The sequence below is a fragment of the Hemiscyllium ocellatum genome, chromosome X (genome assembly GCF_020745735.1).
Source record: "Hemiscyllium ocellatum isolate sHemOce1 chromosome X, sHemOce1.pat.X.cur, whole genome shotgun sequence".
Classification (NCBI taxonomy): domain Eukaryota; kingdom Metazoa; phylum Chordata; class Chondrichthyes; order Orectolobiformes; family Hemiscylliidae; genus Hemiscyllium; species Hemiscyllium ocellatum.
Window position 1 is genome coordinate 9,596,662 of NC_083453.1, and position 17,174 is coordinate 9,613,835.

Below are 17,174 nucleotides of genomic sequence, written 5' to 3' on the forward strand. Positions count from 1 at the left end.
CTGCAGTCTTCTACTGTAACTGCTCAGCATCATTTGCACTGTATTCATCAGAGTAAGGCCCACTACGTTAAAGGTCCACGTAGAGACCTTCTACGGCAGAGTCCTCAAGGTCCCAGTGTATGGAGAACGATGCTGAACTGTCACATGTGGATGATGCGAATGCTGACTGCTCACATTACACAGGACCTTTCTGTTTCGAATATTCCTTAGAGAGGCTCATTGGAACTGTGACCAATTAACCCAGCCGTGTAATTTCTTTGTTGGCTCATTCGTTGTAGCCGAGAGTGTGGTGCTGGAAAAGCACAGCAGGTCTGGCAGCATCTGAGGAGCAGGAGAATTGATGTTTTGGGCAAAAGCCCTTCATCACGAATGAGGCTGGGACCCTCAAAGGTGGAGAGATAAATGGGAGGGGGTGGGGCTTGGGGGAAGGTAGCCGGGACTGCAATAGGTGGATGGAGGTGGGGGTAAAGGTGATAGGTCAGAGGGGAGGGTGGAACGGATAGGTGGGAAGAAAGGTGGACAGGTAGGACAGGTCATGAGGATGGTGCTGAGCTGGAAGGTTGGAACTGGGGTAAGGTGGGGGGAGGGGAAATGAGGAAACAGGTGAAGTCCATATTGATGCCATGGGGCTAGACGGTCCCAAGGCAGAAGATGAGGTGTTCTTCCTCCAGGCGTCCGGTGGTAAGGGAGGAGGCCCAGGACCTGCATGTCCTCGGCAGAGTGGGAGGAGGATTTGAAGTGTTCAACCACAGGGCGGTGGGGTTGGTTGGTGCGGGTGTCCTGGAGATGTTCTCTGAAGCGCTCTGCGAGTAGGCATCCTGTCTCCCCATCGTAGAGGAAACTGCATCGGGAGCAACGGATACAGTAAATGACATGTGTGGAAGTGCAGGTAAAACTCTGATGGATGTGGAAGGCTCCTCTGGGGCCTTGGACGGAGGTGAGGGGGAGAGGTGGGTGCAGGTTTTGTAATTCCTGTGGTGGCAGGGGAAACTGCCGGGAGAGGAGGGTGGGTTGTTGAGGGGTGAGGATCTGACGAGGTAGTCGCAGAGGGAACACTCTTTACAGAAAGCAGATAGGGGTGGGGAGGGAAATATATCTCTGGTGATGAGGTCTGTTTGTAGGTGGCAGAGATGGAAGAGGATGATGCGGCCTGACCTGCTTTTCCAGCACCACACTCTCAACTCTAATCTCCAGCAGCGGCAGTCCTCACTTTCGCCTAGCTCATTCGTTGTAGCACCAAACAAGAAATAGACATTTATATTTGCCTTCTTATTTTGAATGTTAAAAGACAGCGATGTCTGGTGCTTGTTTACTGGTTGAAGTGGTGAAATTACTTTGTGTGTGAAAATATGGTGGCTTGTGGAAATATAATTTGTCACATTGTCTTGAATCTCTCAGAAAATATGCATTGGTAAAACAAAATAATTTTGAAAAATTCAACAGTGATAAAAAGCCATCTCCTATCTTAGGCTATCTATTAAAAAGGGATCTCAATCAATTGGACCAATGGGCTGAGGAACGGCAGATGGAGTTTACCTTGGATAAATACAAGGTGTTGCATTTCGGTGAAGCTAACAAGGGCAGGACTTACGCAATGAATGGTCAAGCCCTGGGGAGTATTGCCGAAGACAGGGACCTTGGGGTTCAGACACACAGTTCTTTGAAAGTTGCAGGTAGGCAGGGTGGTTAAGAAGGCATTTAACACCCTTGCCTTCATTGTTCAGACAGTTGAGTATAGGAGCTGGCAGGTCATGTTGTGGTTGTACAGGATGTTGGTGAGGCCATCTTTGGAGTCGTGTGTGCAGTTCTGGTCACCCTGCTAGTATTAAAATGGAGCGGGTTCAAAAAAGATTTATCAGGAAGTTGCCAGGACTGGAAGGTTTGAGTTATGGGGAGAGACTGGTGTGGAGTGTAGCATGTTGAGGGGTGGACCTTATAGTGGTTTATAAAATCATGAGGGGCATAGATGGGGTGAACAGCAAAGGTCTTTTCCCGAGGGTGCAGGAATTCAAAATTGGGGGTATATTTTTGGGGTAAGAGGAGAAAGATTTGAAAAGGACCTGAGGGACAACTTTTTCATGCACAGGGTGGTTCGTGTGTGGGATGAGCAGCCAGAAGAAGTGTTAGATGCAAGTACAATTACAACATTTAAAAATCAATCGGATAGGTACATGATAGGAAAGGTTTAGAAGGATATGGGCCAAACGTAGGCAAGTGGAACTAGTTTAGTTCGGGAAACTTGGTTGGCACAGACAGGTTGGACTGAAGGGTCTGTTGCTGTGCTGTATGACTCTATAAAACAACTGATAACTTAATTACATTTCACAAGAGTGGGGTGTACATCATTCTCGTAAACACCGCTGAAGTCAAATCGAACCTTTGTTTGGGCTTAAAAGTGTTGTTCTTTACGTATTTTGTAACGCTTACATGAAATGTAATTTCAAAAGATGGTGCTCCCAGAACTAGAACTTACTGCATGTAAAACCAACCTCGGAGACATTACCTGCTGCGTTGTTTTTACAGGTGAGAGAGGTACTCCTTGCCGGCTCAGAACTGGCACAAACTGGTTGCTGATCACAGTTGCAATCACTTGCCCTTGGGAGTTCAGCAGCATCTGTGGAGTAACTGCTTGCACTTGCAGGCTCTGTGCTGCCACTGCTGTCACTGGGTTGGTTGTTGTTATTGTTGCTGGGTTCATGACTAAGGGAACAGTTCCGATGACCTGCATTTGAGGACGACAATATCAGAGATGGGATACAATGAAATAAAGGAATGACGGCAATTGACAAAAATCAGAAAAAGTCTGCTCTAGATTTTACAAGCATTCCTTATCCGGCTGTACTGCTTAGATGCAGTCTATTTTTAAACAATGGGCTGAATAGAATGAGGTCACTAATGTCTACATTTTGACTGTACAAGACATCACATTCTTTTTATTTTTAGACCATGGATTGAAAATGGGAAAAAATGGGCACTGCTTCGAAAAGAGAGAGAATGTACCAAGAAGTTGTTTGCAGTTTTGGAAAAACATATGAAGTTAACTGATGCATACGAGACAATGGGGACATGGATTCCAGACAAAGTGGAACCATTTGTTACGGGTTTAGGAGAGTTCAACACAGCAACAAGCCTTTGATTAATCTGATTACGACTGAACACAGTCTCTATGATGGAGAAACAAGATGCTCTCCAGGTGTCAGCTGCATCAATCTCTTTCTCTCTCTCCCTTTCAGTTGTTGCTTTCTCCAATTTTCTGTTGAAAGGGCAGAAAAAAACACATTTGGAGATGCTGAAAGAAATAATCCTAAAACCCAAATACAACCAGAAAGATCCCAGGTCAAACTAAACAGCCAGTGAACTACAGGTGGGTCACTGTTGTGCAGATAACATCCAGGTCTCATCCAAGAACTGAAGACTTTGAAGCCAAACTCTCTAGTTTTGTGATTTTGGACTGGTGCACAGAACTGTTTTGCTCTGTTTGTCCTCCACTCATAACATATGTTTTGTATCTTGAATGCCTATGAAAGCTTAAAACAGGTAAAGTTCAAGTTACATAAATTAGAAATCCTGTTCTTTTGCTATTCTTGTTAAAGTTACAAGTGTTAAAACGAACAGTTAATTTTATTGTTACTGAAATAAACTGGCCGAGCAGAGGCTGATAGCTAAGTTCGGTACCCATAGGAAGGGCCTCAACCAGGACCTTGGGTTCATGTCACATTACAGGTGACCACCATTGCACTATGCACACACACAGATACTCCTACACACACACACACAGACGCCCACACGCACCCCCTCACAGACTTAAGACACTCTGCACTCACTACACACACACACACACACACACACACACACACACACACACACACACACACACACACACTTTGTGGGGTGAATTTGTATTTACACGGTTACATTGTACTTTGCTCAAAAACTGCATGAATTCATGTAAAACTCCGTTATCTCACTTTTTAGATTAGAATCAAGCTAAACATCATGGCGTAGACAGAGAACATAGGGAGCCAACACCTTCAACATATTGTCTAGCTATCACCATTGTTAACAGCTAACCTGAGAATGCAACTTTTTAAAAAAAGGTTTTGTGATTTACAAATGAAAGAAGTGAATCTACAGATATCTACAGTATTCAACAGATGAAAGACTTAACAGACAATCGATTTGTCAAAGTATAATTTCAGTTACATCACATTGTAAATTTTTGCTATAAATTCTGTGTTAGGATTGAGCCCTCCACTATCACCTGATGAAGGAGCGACGCTTCGAAAGCTAGTGTGCTTCCAACTAAACCTGTTGGACTATAACCTGATGTTGTGTGATTTTTAACTGAAATCTGGGAGAAGAGTCACGGTACATGGTAAGTTCACTTACATGGCTGTCTGGTGCTGAAAGCAATGTGTGTTTGTTAAGGCCACTCCTGTGTGGTGATTTGGGTGCTTGACACAAATTGCACTTAAATGAGCCTCCATTTCTAATCAGACAGTTTATTTAAAACATAAAGGCAAACATACTAACCTACATCAGGCTACAGAATGAGTGCAACCACATCAAAATAAGCCTATTACAATTAATACTACTGTGTTTAACCACTTAACTGACATTGCTGACCCGGCATTTTAACCATCATCGTGACTTTTAAATTGAGGTCAGGTATTCCTCTTTCCTCATTCTATAAGCAGGAAGATATTGGGAACAGAAATGAAGGGCTGGATGATTGCCGACAGTGTGCCATAACCAACATAGTAACTAGAACTGTGCACCACTTCTGCTTTCTCTCTTTTTGTTTTTTCAATTATAATTACAATTAAAATTTGAAGTGCCAGCAATCTCCATGGGAAATGCATTCAATTTAGCATTTGCGTTGAAGGACATTGTTTGAGTCACTCAGGATGGATCTTTAAAATCATAGAACTGTACAGTAAAGAAGGAGGCCATTCGTTCTTCATGTCTGTCCGGCTCCTGAAAGAGCTGTTGTGCATGAAGCCAGAGCCCTGTAAAGACTGTGCTGGCCAACACCCTAAGATGAATAAACATTGGACACTACTGACACTGTCTGCTAGGCCCATCATTTTCCTACAATAAAGACCTCATCTTTTTATTTTTCTGTATTTTTGATTGTGGGCTAAGATGAGAAGAGGAATGTTTTAAAACCAAGTTCTGGGGAAGACGTTGCTGTACATCAAGAAGCAGAGCAGAACGGTAGCTAAGTGGTTAGCACTGCTGCCTTACAGCATCAGGGTTACAGAGACACAGGAATAGGGTGAGGGGATCTGGGTGGGATGCTGTTTGGAGGATCAGTGTGAACTCAATGCACTGAATGGCCTGCTTCCAGACTGCAGGAATTCTGTGAAACAGGTTACTGGAACTCATTGTTTGTTATGTTTACATTGCTCTGTTGCAAGCAAGGGAGGATGAGAGATATGGTGACATGGAATTGAGTTGGGTGAGATGCAGAGTGAGTTCTGTCCAGCAACAGGTAACTGATTGGTTTGTACAATTGTGACTGATTGTAGATATCGGACATCATCAGCCCGACGACAGCTTTCTCATTGGTTCCTGGGCAGATGAACAGGTATTTACAACAGAGGGAGAGAAGTCTTCGGAATATGGACGGAAAAGATTCTCTCTATATCTCTGCAATAAAAGTTACTAAAACCTGAAGAAAGACAGTTATTTTCTCCCATCAGTTGATCTGTTTATTTTCCTCCACCCATATCGCCAATTTTGTCTATGTGCGTCTATGTGATTAGATTAGATTCCCTACAATGTGGAAACAGGCCCTTCAGCCCAACAAGTCCACACCGACCCTCTGAAGAGCAACCCACCCAGATCCATTTACCCCTGACTAATGTATCTAACACTATTGGCAATTTAGCACGGCCAATTCACCTAACCTGCACCTTTTTGGATTGTGGGAGGAAACCGGAGCATCCGGAGGAAACCCACATAGACAGTCACCCAAGCTGGGAATTGAACCCGGGTCTCTGGCGTTGTGAGGCAGCGGTGCTAACCACTGAGCCACCATACGTGGAGGCTTTAAAAATGGAGTTATACGTTGATAATTCACAGTTTTGTCTACCTGTGGCTTCAACTTATTCATTTGTAAAAAAATGATAGTTCTTGTGAAGAGCAGGAACCTGCTTAGTGTTTTGTGTCAGCTTGATTGTATTAGACAGGTAAATTGGACTCTTTCAGTACTTTGATTAAACCATTAGCTTTTGCGACAACCCTAGGAATAGTGAGGCTCAAGAATCTGCATACTTTCACAAGTGGGTCGTAACATTACCTTGACAAACTGACCTCGCTCCCCCAGGCCCTTACTACTTCATTGCTCCAGTTCTGGTCCTGAGCCTCCATGCAAGCTGCCGTTCTCCTGCTCCTCTTTCGTGCCGTAGAGTGAAACACTAAAAACTGCTGACCTTGCAAAAATTTCACAAAACTGACAGCTCACCTATTTTGAACAGACCGTGAACCAGGTACTACAGGATTCGCATTCACCCATATCTTATTAAAAATGACTTAATGGCAATGAATATTCATGACATGTAAATGTATTACAAGTAGGAACCTGCCACATGCTGGTGGGACTGCTCGAAGCAAATGGGCGGCACGATGGCACAGTGGTTAGCACTGCTGCCTCACAGCGCCTGAGACCCGGGTTCAATTCCTGACTCAGGCGACTGACTGTGTGGAGTTTGCATGTTCCCCTCCGGGTGCTCCGGTTTCCTCCCACAGTCACAAAGATGTGCGGGTCAGGTGAATTGGCCAAGCTAAATTGCCCGTAGTGTTAGGTAAGGGGTAAATGTAGGGGTATGGGTGGGTTGCGCTTCGGCGGGTCGGTGTGGACTTGTTGGGCCGAAGGGCCTGTTTCCACACTGTAAGTAATCTAATCTAATCAAACACGTCATTGAGTTTATCTCTGCGTCTCAACCCATCATCGGGAAATCAAAATTTCTCATCCTGCCAGATTACTTATCCCCAGGCACCAGCCTTCCCAGCTTTGAAAGCTCCATTAACCACTCACCCACCCCAAAGATTCTACATCCCACTGACTTTATCTACTTCAGTATATCACACAAATACAAGTAAGTTGAACTTGGCTAGTAGTGATCTCCAACACTTTTGTGAAGCCAGAAAATTCACTCTAGGTTAAAAAAAACTCTGGACTGTTGTTTGAAGTAGCTAGCAGTTGTTATTTTAAGGACGCTCAATGTGTGGTCATCTGGGTACACATGGTACACTCTCCATCGCAGTGTCTTAAAATTGCAATCGGGATTGTCACTACACCATTCAACCGCAATTCACATAACTAAGAGGCCTACTCCCTAAAATAAACAGTTTCCAGTGACTCAAGGAACTTCCTTTAAAAATGGTGGTGGCTCGAATGTTGGTGTGAACAAAGAACCAAGTTTTTGTGGATGTTGCTACTGCGCGCATGCTAATTTAACCTAAATTACCTGTTCTTCTTACTGCAGAGGTTCAGGGCTGGCTTGACTTACTGCAAGGGCAAGCAGAAAGTACTCAACGCCTCACAACAGAACTGTTGAACAAAATAACTGCCTGCTCCCTCCAGGTTTGGGTGTCAGCATATTCCAGAGTAGCCACTCCTGCGAAAGCGTGCTGCTCACTGGTTGGCAACTGCTGGGTAATGCTGAATTTTTTCCATCCTATAGAATCATACAACACGGAAACAGATGCTTTGGTTCAACTCATCCAAGCCAACCAGATATTCTAAACTGATCTAGTCCCGTTTGCCAGGATTTCGTTCCTATTCATATATCCATCCAGATGTCTTTTAATTGTTGTAATTGCACCCGACTCCACCACTTCCTTCAGCTCATTCCATACACGTACCACCTTCTGTGTGATAAAGTTGCCCCTTAGGTCCAAATCTTTCCCCTCTTACCTTAAAACTATGCCCTCTAGTTTTGAACTCTCCTACCCTACCCTCTCCTACCTTGTCTATTCACCCAATCCATGCCCCTCATAATTTTATAAACCTCTAGAAGTTCACCTCTCAGCTTCCAGGGAAAGCAGCCCCAGCCTATTGAGCCTTCCCCTATAGCTCAACCCCTCCAACCCCAGCAACATCCTTGTAAATCTTTTTGGAACCCTTCCAAGTTTAATAACATCTTTCTTATTCCAAAAGTGGCCTAACCAATGTCCAGTACTGCCGTAATATGACCTCGCAACTCTTATACTCAATACACTGACCAATAAAGGCAAGCAAGCCAAACTATGTTTCAAGATTTCCCATTTGGTAACTTTTGTGCCTAGTTCCTATGGGCCAGATCCCTTCTTAGTTCACAAAATGTTATATTTTCCCAGTCCGTTATCTTGTTTTTGACTCCTCCATCACCTTTAGCAATCCAGTTACCAAGAGATTCTCTACACCACAGAATGTGTGACTGTTCAGTCAGACTGTTTGGAGCAAATGCATTCAATAGCTAAAGATCACAAACGAACAGAAATTGCTGGGGAAACATAGCAGGTCTGGCAGCATCTGTGGAGAGAAATCAGATTTAACGTTTTGGGTCCAGTGACCCTTTTTCAGAACAGTCAACAATGAGAATTTTTTTTGTAACAAGACATGTGATGATGTGGGAAGGTGGGCAAGCAAAGCATTTTCCATAGATACAGCAATCAATAATCTGGGAAAATCTCTCAACTCGGGGACCCAGCTTCACAGTGAGGCACAGTTACTGGTGTAAAAGTCAAAGTTTTTGCAGATAAGGAGAGAGAATGGCAGATGTGCAGACAATCTAAACTATTCTCAGAAAATAAAACCAGTGACAAACACCTGCCTCACCATTATGCACAAAAAGCAAATACTTGTGATTCATCTGGCCTGAGTGACATTCTCTCCATCTCGCTGTTTAACATATAGATCTGGTGACAGGCCAAGTCTGAAACCTAAGCTATTGACTGTGCATATGTTATACGTATATACAAAAAGCAGGTAATCATTTGTTTTTGCCTTCATGCTTTTACGTGGCCTTGCTGCCTTAACAGGTTGTGCACTTTCCTGAATGCAGGTAACTATTACTGCTGGTAATATGTTTTGGAATTTGAAGGGAAAGATGGTCAGAATGTTAAGCTGTTCTGTACAACTTTCCAGCGCGACAAACATATTTTTATTACTGTGCAAACAAATCAGATAAATGTCCGGCCTGGTGCAGACTTACCTGTCCTTGTGCATTAGTTATGATCTGACTTGTAATTCCTTGGAAACTGGGCACTGCATTTGCAATAATTGGAGTAGCAGTCAAAGAGCTCACAAGTGAAGGTTGACTACTAAGCTATCAAGGGAAGGAAAAAGAAATCGTCCAAATATGCAAAACACAGCTATAATCAACAGAAAAAGCAAAATACACAGGCTAAGTACAACATTTCAAACTCTTAACTTATCCTTTCCTTTTTCAGATGCTGATGGACCTTGCTGTGCATCCCCAGTGTTTAGAATCACAAGAGGGTATAAAGGAGATCGTGAAACAAGCCTCTGTATCTACTCTTTCCACTAGGGACCTCAGTTAGCTGCAATCCACAAGACAGATCTTGGTACAGTAATATACTTAGCATGAGGTGAGAGTAAACTGGCATCTTGTGCTATGTGAAATGAACTGTCAGAGAACATGAGGTTTAATTAGAAGATATCTGTTTAAAGTATTTAACTCTGTACTTTTCATTGTAATAAGGATCCTGTGCAGGTCAGAAAGAAAACTTGATGATTTCTTCATGCATCTGCTAGCTGCTCTGCTACAGGATGGTTAATGTTCTACCATTTCCAGCCACCCCCTCATTCCTGATGAAGACCTTATGCTCGAAACGTCGACTCTCCTGTTCCTCGGATGCTGCCTGACCGGCTGTGCTTTTCCAGCACTACACTTTTCAACATCAGCCTCAATGTGTAAATACTAGAGGGTGGCATGGTGGCTTGGTGGTTAGCACTGCTGCCCCACACGCCAGGGATCTGTTGAATTCCAGCCTCAGGCATTTGTCTGTGTGGAGTTTGCACACTCTTCCCATGTCTGCGTGGGTTTCGTCCGGGTGCTCCGGTTTCCTCCCACAGTTCAAAGATGTGCAGGTTAGGTGGATTGGCCATGCTAAATTGCCCAGCGTGTTCAGGATGTTGTAGACTAGGCGGGTTAGTTATGGGAAATGCAGTGTTACGGGAATAAGGTGGGTCTGGGTGGAGAGTTGGTGTACACTTGATTGGCCAAATAGCCTGAATCCACACTGTAGGGATTCTATGATCAAGGGCTCATCTGCAAAGGCTGCTGCTCCAGCATCACAGACTCTAAGTCTACAGAGTCCTCCACTGTCAATTCTGACTGATCACATATGACTCTCAATGAGGTTGGCCACTCTCTCTCTCTCAATGGAGAAGCTCATATACTCAAAGCCCTGAGGCAGAATGGAGCACATTGTGATGAGCAGGCATCCCAATTCTCATCCTAACTCATGCATATTGCTGACACAGCCCTGCACCACGACCTGGAAACGAAATCCTGCCTCGCCAGTGCCCCATGTGTTTTGTATGCAAACTGTAAGGACATTCTGTTATTTTTCAATTTTTCAGATGGTTAACTTATTGCCCCTTGCCTTTTATTTTTTCTGCTAAGAATCTGAGCTAGTTAGGCCAGTCCAGTTGTAAATAGGGACTAATATAAATAGCTCCCTCCTGGTCAGGTCATAAGAAAATCACTTTGAAAACACTGCTTCAATGACAATATGCTGTCTCCTCCATATATTTCTCTTATGATTCTAAACACTATGGCTGGTCCTTTTGTTCTACTCAGTTTCAGAACAGCATTTTAGCAAAGTGATTAAGTTCTCTGCTATAATTAACAGGAAGCACTGACAAATGTTAAAACATGGAAATTGATTTGGAGATATGTTACTGCCACCCACAATACTAAAGATACTGGAACTTAAGCCAAAGCCTCAGTCACAAAACAGTCAAAGTATGATTTTGCATCACAGGGAATCATTATACATTTATCTGTCAGTATAAATTAAAGCCAAGAATATTTCAATGAAACACTTTAAAAATTATTAACATGCAAATGTGGACAACGGATTAAAAACAAAACTCCTAACTTCCTAGAATTCATTAATGAGACAATGATCATCACAATATACCGTAGTGAAAAAGAAGATCTTATGGTTCTATTACTACTGATCCCTCTATTGTTTCTAACAATCTAACAGTGGAGTAACTCACTATTGTAGGGTTTAAAGTCAGGCCTTGAGCTTGGTGAACGGAGGTGACCTGGGTTTGAGGTTCCAGCTGTTTCAGAGCGACAGCGGATGTAGGCAGGGACTGTAGAGTGGCCTGAGGTTGTAAGGCCTGTTGAAGCTGTGTCGGCTGGAGAGCAGGGTTCAACATTGAAGCAGCTACAAGAGAATTGGGGGTGGAGAGAAAAAAAAAAATCGATTGTTCAGAACCAAGCATAAACTTTTAAAATCCAGACATATTCCATTACAGATAACAACAGAGAAGCTTCTCACCCTTGGATTCACCACATAGTCAGTCACATTGCCTACTGGTCCCTTTATTGCACATGTTGTATCACCTACTTCATTTATTGTGGCTATATTCCAAAGATAGAATGGTGGAAAGTCTCACCATTCAAAATGACTCTGCCATGTGAGCTAAACTGTTAACATAATTATAATAGAAATTCAGGAGACTCTTGTGGTGTAATGGTAGTGCCTGTACCTCTGAGCTAGGAGGCCCAGTTTCAAGTCCCACCTGCTCCAGAGGTGTGTCATAACATCACTGAACAGGTTGATGAGAAAAGTGAAACACATAAAGGGACAATAGGGGCTCTTGTGATGCAATGGTAGTTTCCCTGCCCCTAAACTAGGAGGCCTAGGTTCAAGCTCCATCTACTCCAGAGGTGTATTATAACTTCTCTGAATTGGTCGATTTAAACAAAGAAAATCCGCGAAGGAAAATTTGATGGTATAGTTTGTCTGATAGTCCTTTCTGTACAGGTGTCTGGATAGAACCCAGCCCAAGAGGAAAATCTTTCCTCATCATTCAGATTAAAGAAGAAAATAAAGGGACACTGTGGCACAGTGACAGTGTCCCCAGTCTCTGGGTCAGAAAGTCCAGGGTCAAGTCCCACTGACCCCAGAGATTTGTAACAATGTATGAAGTCCAGGTTGATTCAAAAATATGAAAGGGAACATAATGTGCAAGAGCTGCTGGTGTGGACTTGTCAAGAAACTCTGCGTTTAAAAATGTCTATGTTTCTGAGTTTTTATTTGGACAGCCTGATTGGAATCTAACAACACAGATTGTTCCATTGAGTTTTAAAAGATCTCAAAATGCTCATTCCTAGTAGAAATGTTCACCACAAATGTGAAGAAAAGGCCAAAGTCAAAAATCACACGACACTGGGTTATAGTCCAACAGGTTTATCTGAAACCACAAGCTTTCGGAGCCTCACTCTTCCTTCAGGTGTTAGTGAGAGCAGATACATCAGACACAGAATTTATAAGTAAGGTCATACAACTGTTACAAATGTATTGAACAAATCTAAATGGCTTTTAAATCTTTAATCAATTAGAATGGAGATACAGGTTTGGATCAATCAAAATGCAAGTCCCAGAATTTCTTTCAAGTCAATGCCCAGAGATAACTTGCGATTTTATCAGTATAAAAGAAGTGAAGCCTTGTCTTTGTCTTCATCTAGAGTCAGACTGGTTTTATTTCCAAAGTAGGAATTTATAAAATGCCACATTGACTGACTGTCTATATACTGTGTGCCTTTTGAACAATATAGAATGTATCTGCAAATACAAATTCATCCCATAGATATGTGTGCATGCGCGTGTGTGAGAGAGAGAGAAAATGTGTCAGAGATAGTACATGTCTGTGTGGTTGAGAGTGTGTGAGTGTGATGGTGTATATGTGTGTGAGAGAGTATGAGTGTATGCATGTGAATGTATGAGAGAGAGTGTGTGTTTGACAGTGAGTGTGCGCGAGTGTGAGGGAGAATATGCCTGTGAGAGTGTGTGTGAGTGTGTGTCTTTGTGTGAGACAGTGTGTGTGTGTATGTGTGCATGTGTGAGAGTGCATAGTGTGGTGGGGTCACTTGTGTGACCTGGAATGACTTTAAAATTTTCACGTGAACAAGGATTGAGCAGGCTTGATGAGTTAAAAAGGCCTTTTTTCACTCCAGACTTAGTGCCAAGATCCTCATTTGCTGTGCGCTTGGGGAATCACACTCCCCAAAGATTCAGAGAAGTGGGAAGAAAATAGGAGAGACCTGGAACATCAGGTCTCTGAACTCAATGCACTACCCATGGAATTTCTGGAAACCTCCCTAATGGCTTGTAATAGACACATGCCTCGCAAACCTAACTAAGGCAGGAGGAGCATTCTCAGCTCCTGCACTTGATGAAAATTGGTGCCATTATCTTGACGTCCCATGGACCAGAGGACCTGCAGGGTCTGAGGATTATGTACACAACAAGCAAATGTTCAGCAGCCAACACGCTGAGTGAGGTGGAGCACTCGTGACCTTGTAGTTGTGGATCTGCAGTAGTAGCTGGGAGGATCAGATCGTGGGAATTCCAAATCGAAGCGAGGTGGAGATTTCCAGTCCATTGGTTAGACACACAGCCCAGCCACTTGGATATCGAATATCCCCTAGTTGTGCAAATTGCTCAGGGTACCACAGAGATGGGCAGCCGCTTTCTCTCACATCAGTTGCAAGGCACGCGTAGATGAAAATCTCTCCTTATTTTCCACAACTGCAGATATAATTTTAATCACAAAACATGTACAGTTTTGGGTGTAATTGACATATGCAATAACGAATGCCAAACTAAACGCACTTATTTTATAAAAGAACTCATTCAGCAAAACAGTATTGTGTCCATGCATGGCTTACCCTGCAAGTTTGCCAGAGGGAGCTTGAGGATGCCTCCTGCCCCAGTGGCAGAGGTAAGGCTTGGGAGAGAAGCAAGGGATGCTGTGGGAATAGTCAACACGAGTCCCTGCTGGGCAGTAACTTGACCAGCCATGTTGAGCGGGATGAGAAGAGGTTGGTTCAATGGGACACTACCTGTTGAAGCCATGACCACGGTCGCCAGGTTTTCCGAAGGCAAGATCTGCAGAAAGAAATGTATCTCAAGGACTAGGAGTTCACATGTGCCTGCATAAAGCCCCACACCAAAAGCTTGGTAAACTAAATTAGAGCACATGACATTTAGGAGAATATGCTGGTGTAGATTGAGAACTGATGGACAGAAAACAGACAGTATTTATTCCCAATGTGCTCGATCAATTGGGATGTAAACTGCAGTATTTATACTAATTAAATATCATTTATTTACATACAGTCTTCTGGTTTTCTGACTTAGCAACCTGTGGGTTTTCTACGCATCTGAACTTAATCATTGATTTATAAGCATTTCTGTCGCCATGGTGATTTCTTTTAAAACAGGAGCCTGGCTTTAGAGTGAATGGGTTTGTGTGGATTTTTTGTTTATTTCAGAATATTTTGCAACCCTGCAAGGTAAATAATGGAGCCTCGAGATTTGTTAAAGACATCTGGATTGTTTTTTAAGCAGAAGGGAAACACAATAACCTCGAGAGGGAGGCTTTTGATTTTAGTTTTACTTTGAGGTTAGAGCAGCCTTGTGAAGACCTTGGGATAGGCTGGCAGTATAGACCAGTGCTCCTGAGAAAGGAAGGATAGTTCGTGAACTAGGTACCTTAGAGTGAAACACTCAGTGTTAATCCCAGAAGAGAAGTGTTGGGAAAAAAGTTTGAAGAGGTTACTAAAAGCAAATACATTTAAGCAAGTGCAAAATAATTCCCAGAAGAAGCTATCCACAGTTCAAGTCCAAAAGTTGAAGTCACAAGTGACTTAAACCGATGGAGGTATTAGATACAGGAACGCTAGGGTTCGTGTAGTACATGTGGTGTTTGGGTATGATACAAAAGCTGTTTTGTTTCTTTTCAATATATGAAGGAGTGTTTTGGGTTAACAGGTTCACACTTTTCCTGTGTCATAGAGATGTAGAGCATGGAAACAGACCCTTCAGTCCAACCTGTCCATGCCGACCAGATATCCTAACCCAATCTAGAACCACCTGCCAGCACCCGGCCCATGTCCCTCCAAACCCTTCCTATTCATATACCCATCCAGGTGCCCCTTAAACATTGCAATTGTACTAGCCTCCACCACTTCCTCTGGCAGCTCATTCCATACACGTACCACCCTCTGTGTGAAAAAGTTGCCCCTCAGGTCTCTTTTATATCTTTCCTCTCTCACCCTAAACCTATGCCTTCTAGTTCTGGACTCCCACACCCCAGGGAAAAGACCTTGTCTATTGACCCTATCCATGCCCCTCATAATTTTTATAAACCTCTATAAGGTTACCCCTCAGCCTCCGATGCTCCAAGGAAAACAGCCCTAGCCTATTCAACCTCTCCCTGTAGCTCAAACCCTCCAAACCTGGCAACATCCTTGTAAGTCTTTTCTGAACCCTTTCAGGTTTCACAACATCTTTCTAAGAAGAAGACCAGAATTGCATGCAATATTCCAAAAGTGGCCTAACCAATGTCCTGCACAGCCACAATATGACCTCCCAATTCCGGTACTCAATACTCTGACCAATAAAGGAAAGCATACCAAACGCCTTCTTCACTATCCTATCTACCTGCGACTCCATTTTCAAGGAGCTATGAACCTGCACTCCAAGGTCTCTTTGTTTAGCAACACTCCCTAGGACTTTACCATTAAGTGTATAAGTCCTGCTAAGATTTGCTTTCCCAAAATGCAGCACCTCGCATTTGTCTAAATTAAACTCCATCTGCCACTCCTCAGCCCATTGGCTCATCTGATCAAGACCCCGTTGTAATCTGAGGTAACCTTCTTCACTGTCCACTACACCTCCAATTTTGGTGTCACCTGCAAACTTACTAATTGTACCTTTTATGCTCGCATCCGAATCATTTACATAAATGATGAAAAGTCGTGGACCCAGCACTGATCCTAGTGGCACTCCACTAGTTACAGGACTCCAGTCTGAAAATCTACCTTCCACCACCACCCTATGTCTTCTAGCTTTGAGCCAGTTCTGTATCCAAATGGCTAGTTCTCCCTGTATCTAACCTTGCTAACCAATCTCCCATGGGGAACCTTGTCGAACACCCTACTGAAGTCCACATAGATCACCTCTACTGCTCTGCCCTCATCAATCCTCTTTGTTACTTCTTCAAAAAACTCTATCAAGTTTGTGAAACATGATGTCCCACACACAAAGCCATGTTGACTATCCCTAATCAGTCCTTGCCTTTCCAAATACATGTACATCCTGTCCCTCAGGATTCCCTCCAAAAACTTGCCCACCACCGACATCAGGCTCACTGGTCTATAGTTCCCTGGCTTGTCCTTACCACCTTTCTTAAACAGTGGCACCACGTTAGCCTACCTCCAGTCTTCCGGCACCTCACCTGTGACTATCGATGATACAAATATCTCAGCAAGAGGCCCAGCAATCACTTCTCTAGCTTCCCACAGAGTGTTTGGGTACACCTGATCAGGTCCTGGGGATTTATCCACCTTTAACCGTTTCAAGACATCCAGCACTTCCTCCTCTGTAATCTGGACATTTTTCAAGATGTCACCATCTATTTCTCTACAGTCTATATCTTCCATATCCTTTTCCACAGTAAATACTGATGCAAAATATTCATTTAGTATCTCTCCCATTTTCTGTGGCTCCACACAAAGGCCGTCTTGCTGATCTTTGAGGGCCCTATTCTCTCCCTAGTTACCCTTTTGTCCTCATAGTATTTGTAGAAACCCTTTGGATTCTCCTTAACTCTATTTGCCAAAGCTCTCTCATGTCCCCTTTTTGCCCGCCTGATTTCCCTCTTAAGTATACATCTATACTCTTCTAAGAAATCACTCGATCGATTCTGTCTATACCTGACATATGCTTCCTTCTTTTTCTTAACCAAACCCTCAATTGCTTTAGTCATCCAGCATTCCCTATACCTACCAGCCTTTCCTTTCATCCGAACAGGAATATACGGTCTCTGGACTCTCATTATCTCATTTCTGAAGGCTTCCCATTTTCCAGCCGTCCCTTTACTTGCGAACATCTGCACCCAATCAGCTTTTGAA

At 43.3% G+C, this 17,174-nt stretch overlaps 1 protein-coding gene across 3 annotated transcripts in view; it reads right to left on the bottom strand.

Moving 5' to 3' along the window:
• pou6f1 (POU class 6 homeobox 1) overlaps window positions 1-17,174 on the bottom strand; it is a 132,624-nt gene that overhangs the window by 48,545 nt on the left and 66,905 nt on the right. For all 3 annotated transcript variants that reach the window (XM_060820947.1, XM_060820945.1, XM_060820946.1), the window contains exons 5-8: window positions 13,926-14,145; window positions 11,243-11,415; window positions 9,204-9,317; window positions 2,504-2,722 (exon numbers count right to left, since the gene is read on the bottom strand). In XM_060820947.1, the coding sequence (XP_060676930.1) occupies window positions 2,504-2,722; window positions 9,204-9,317; window positions 11,243-11,415; window positions 13,926-14,145 (726 nt within the window). The remainder of the gene's footprint in view (window positions 1-2,503; window positions 2,723-9,203; window positions 9,318-11,242; window positions 11,416-13,925; window positions 14,146-17,174) is intronic.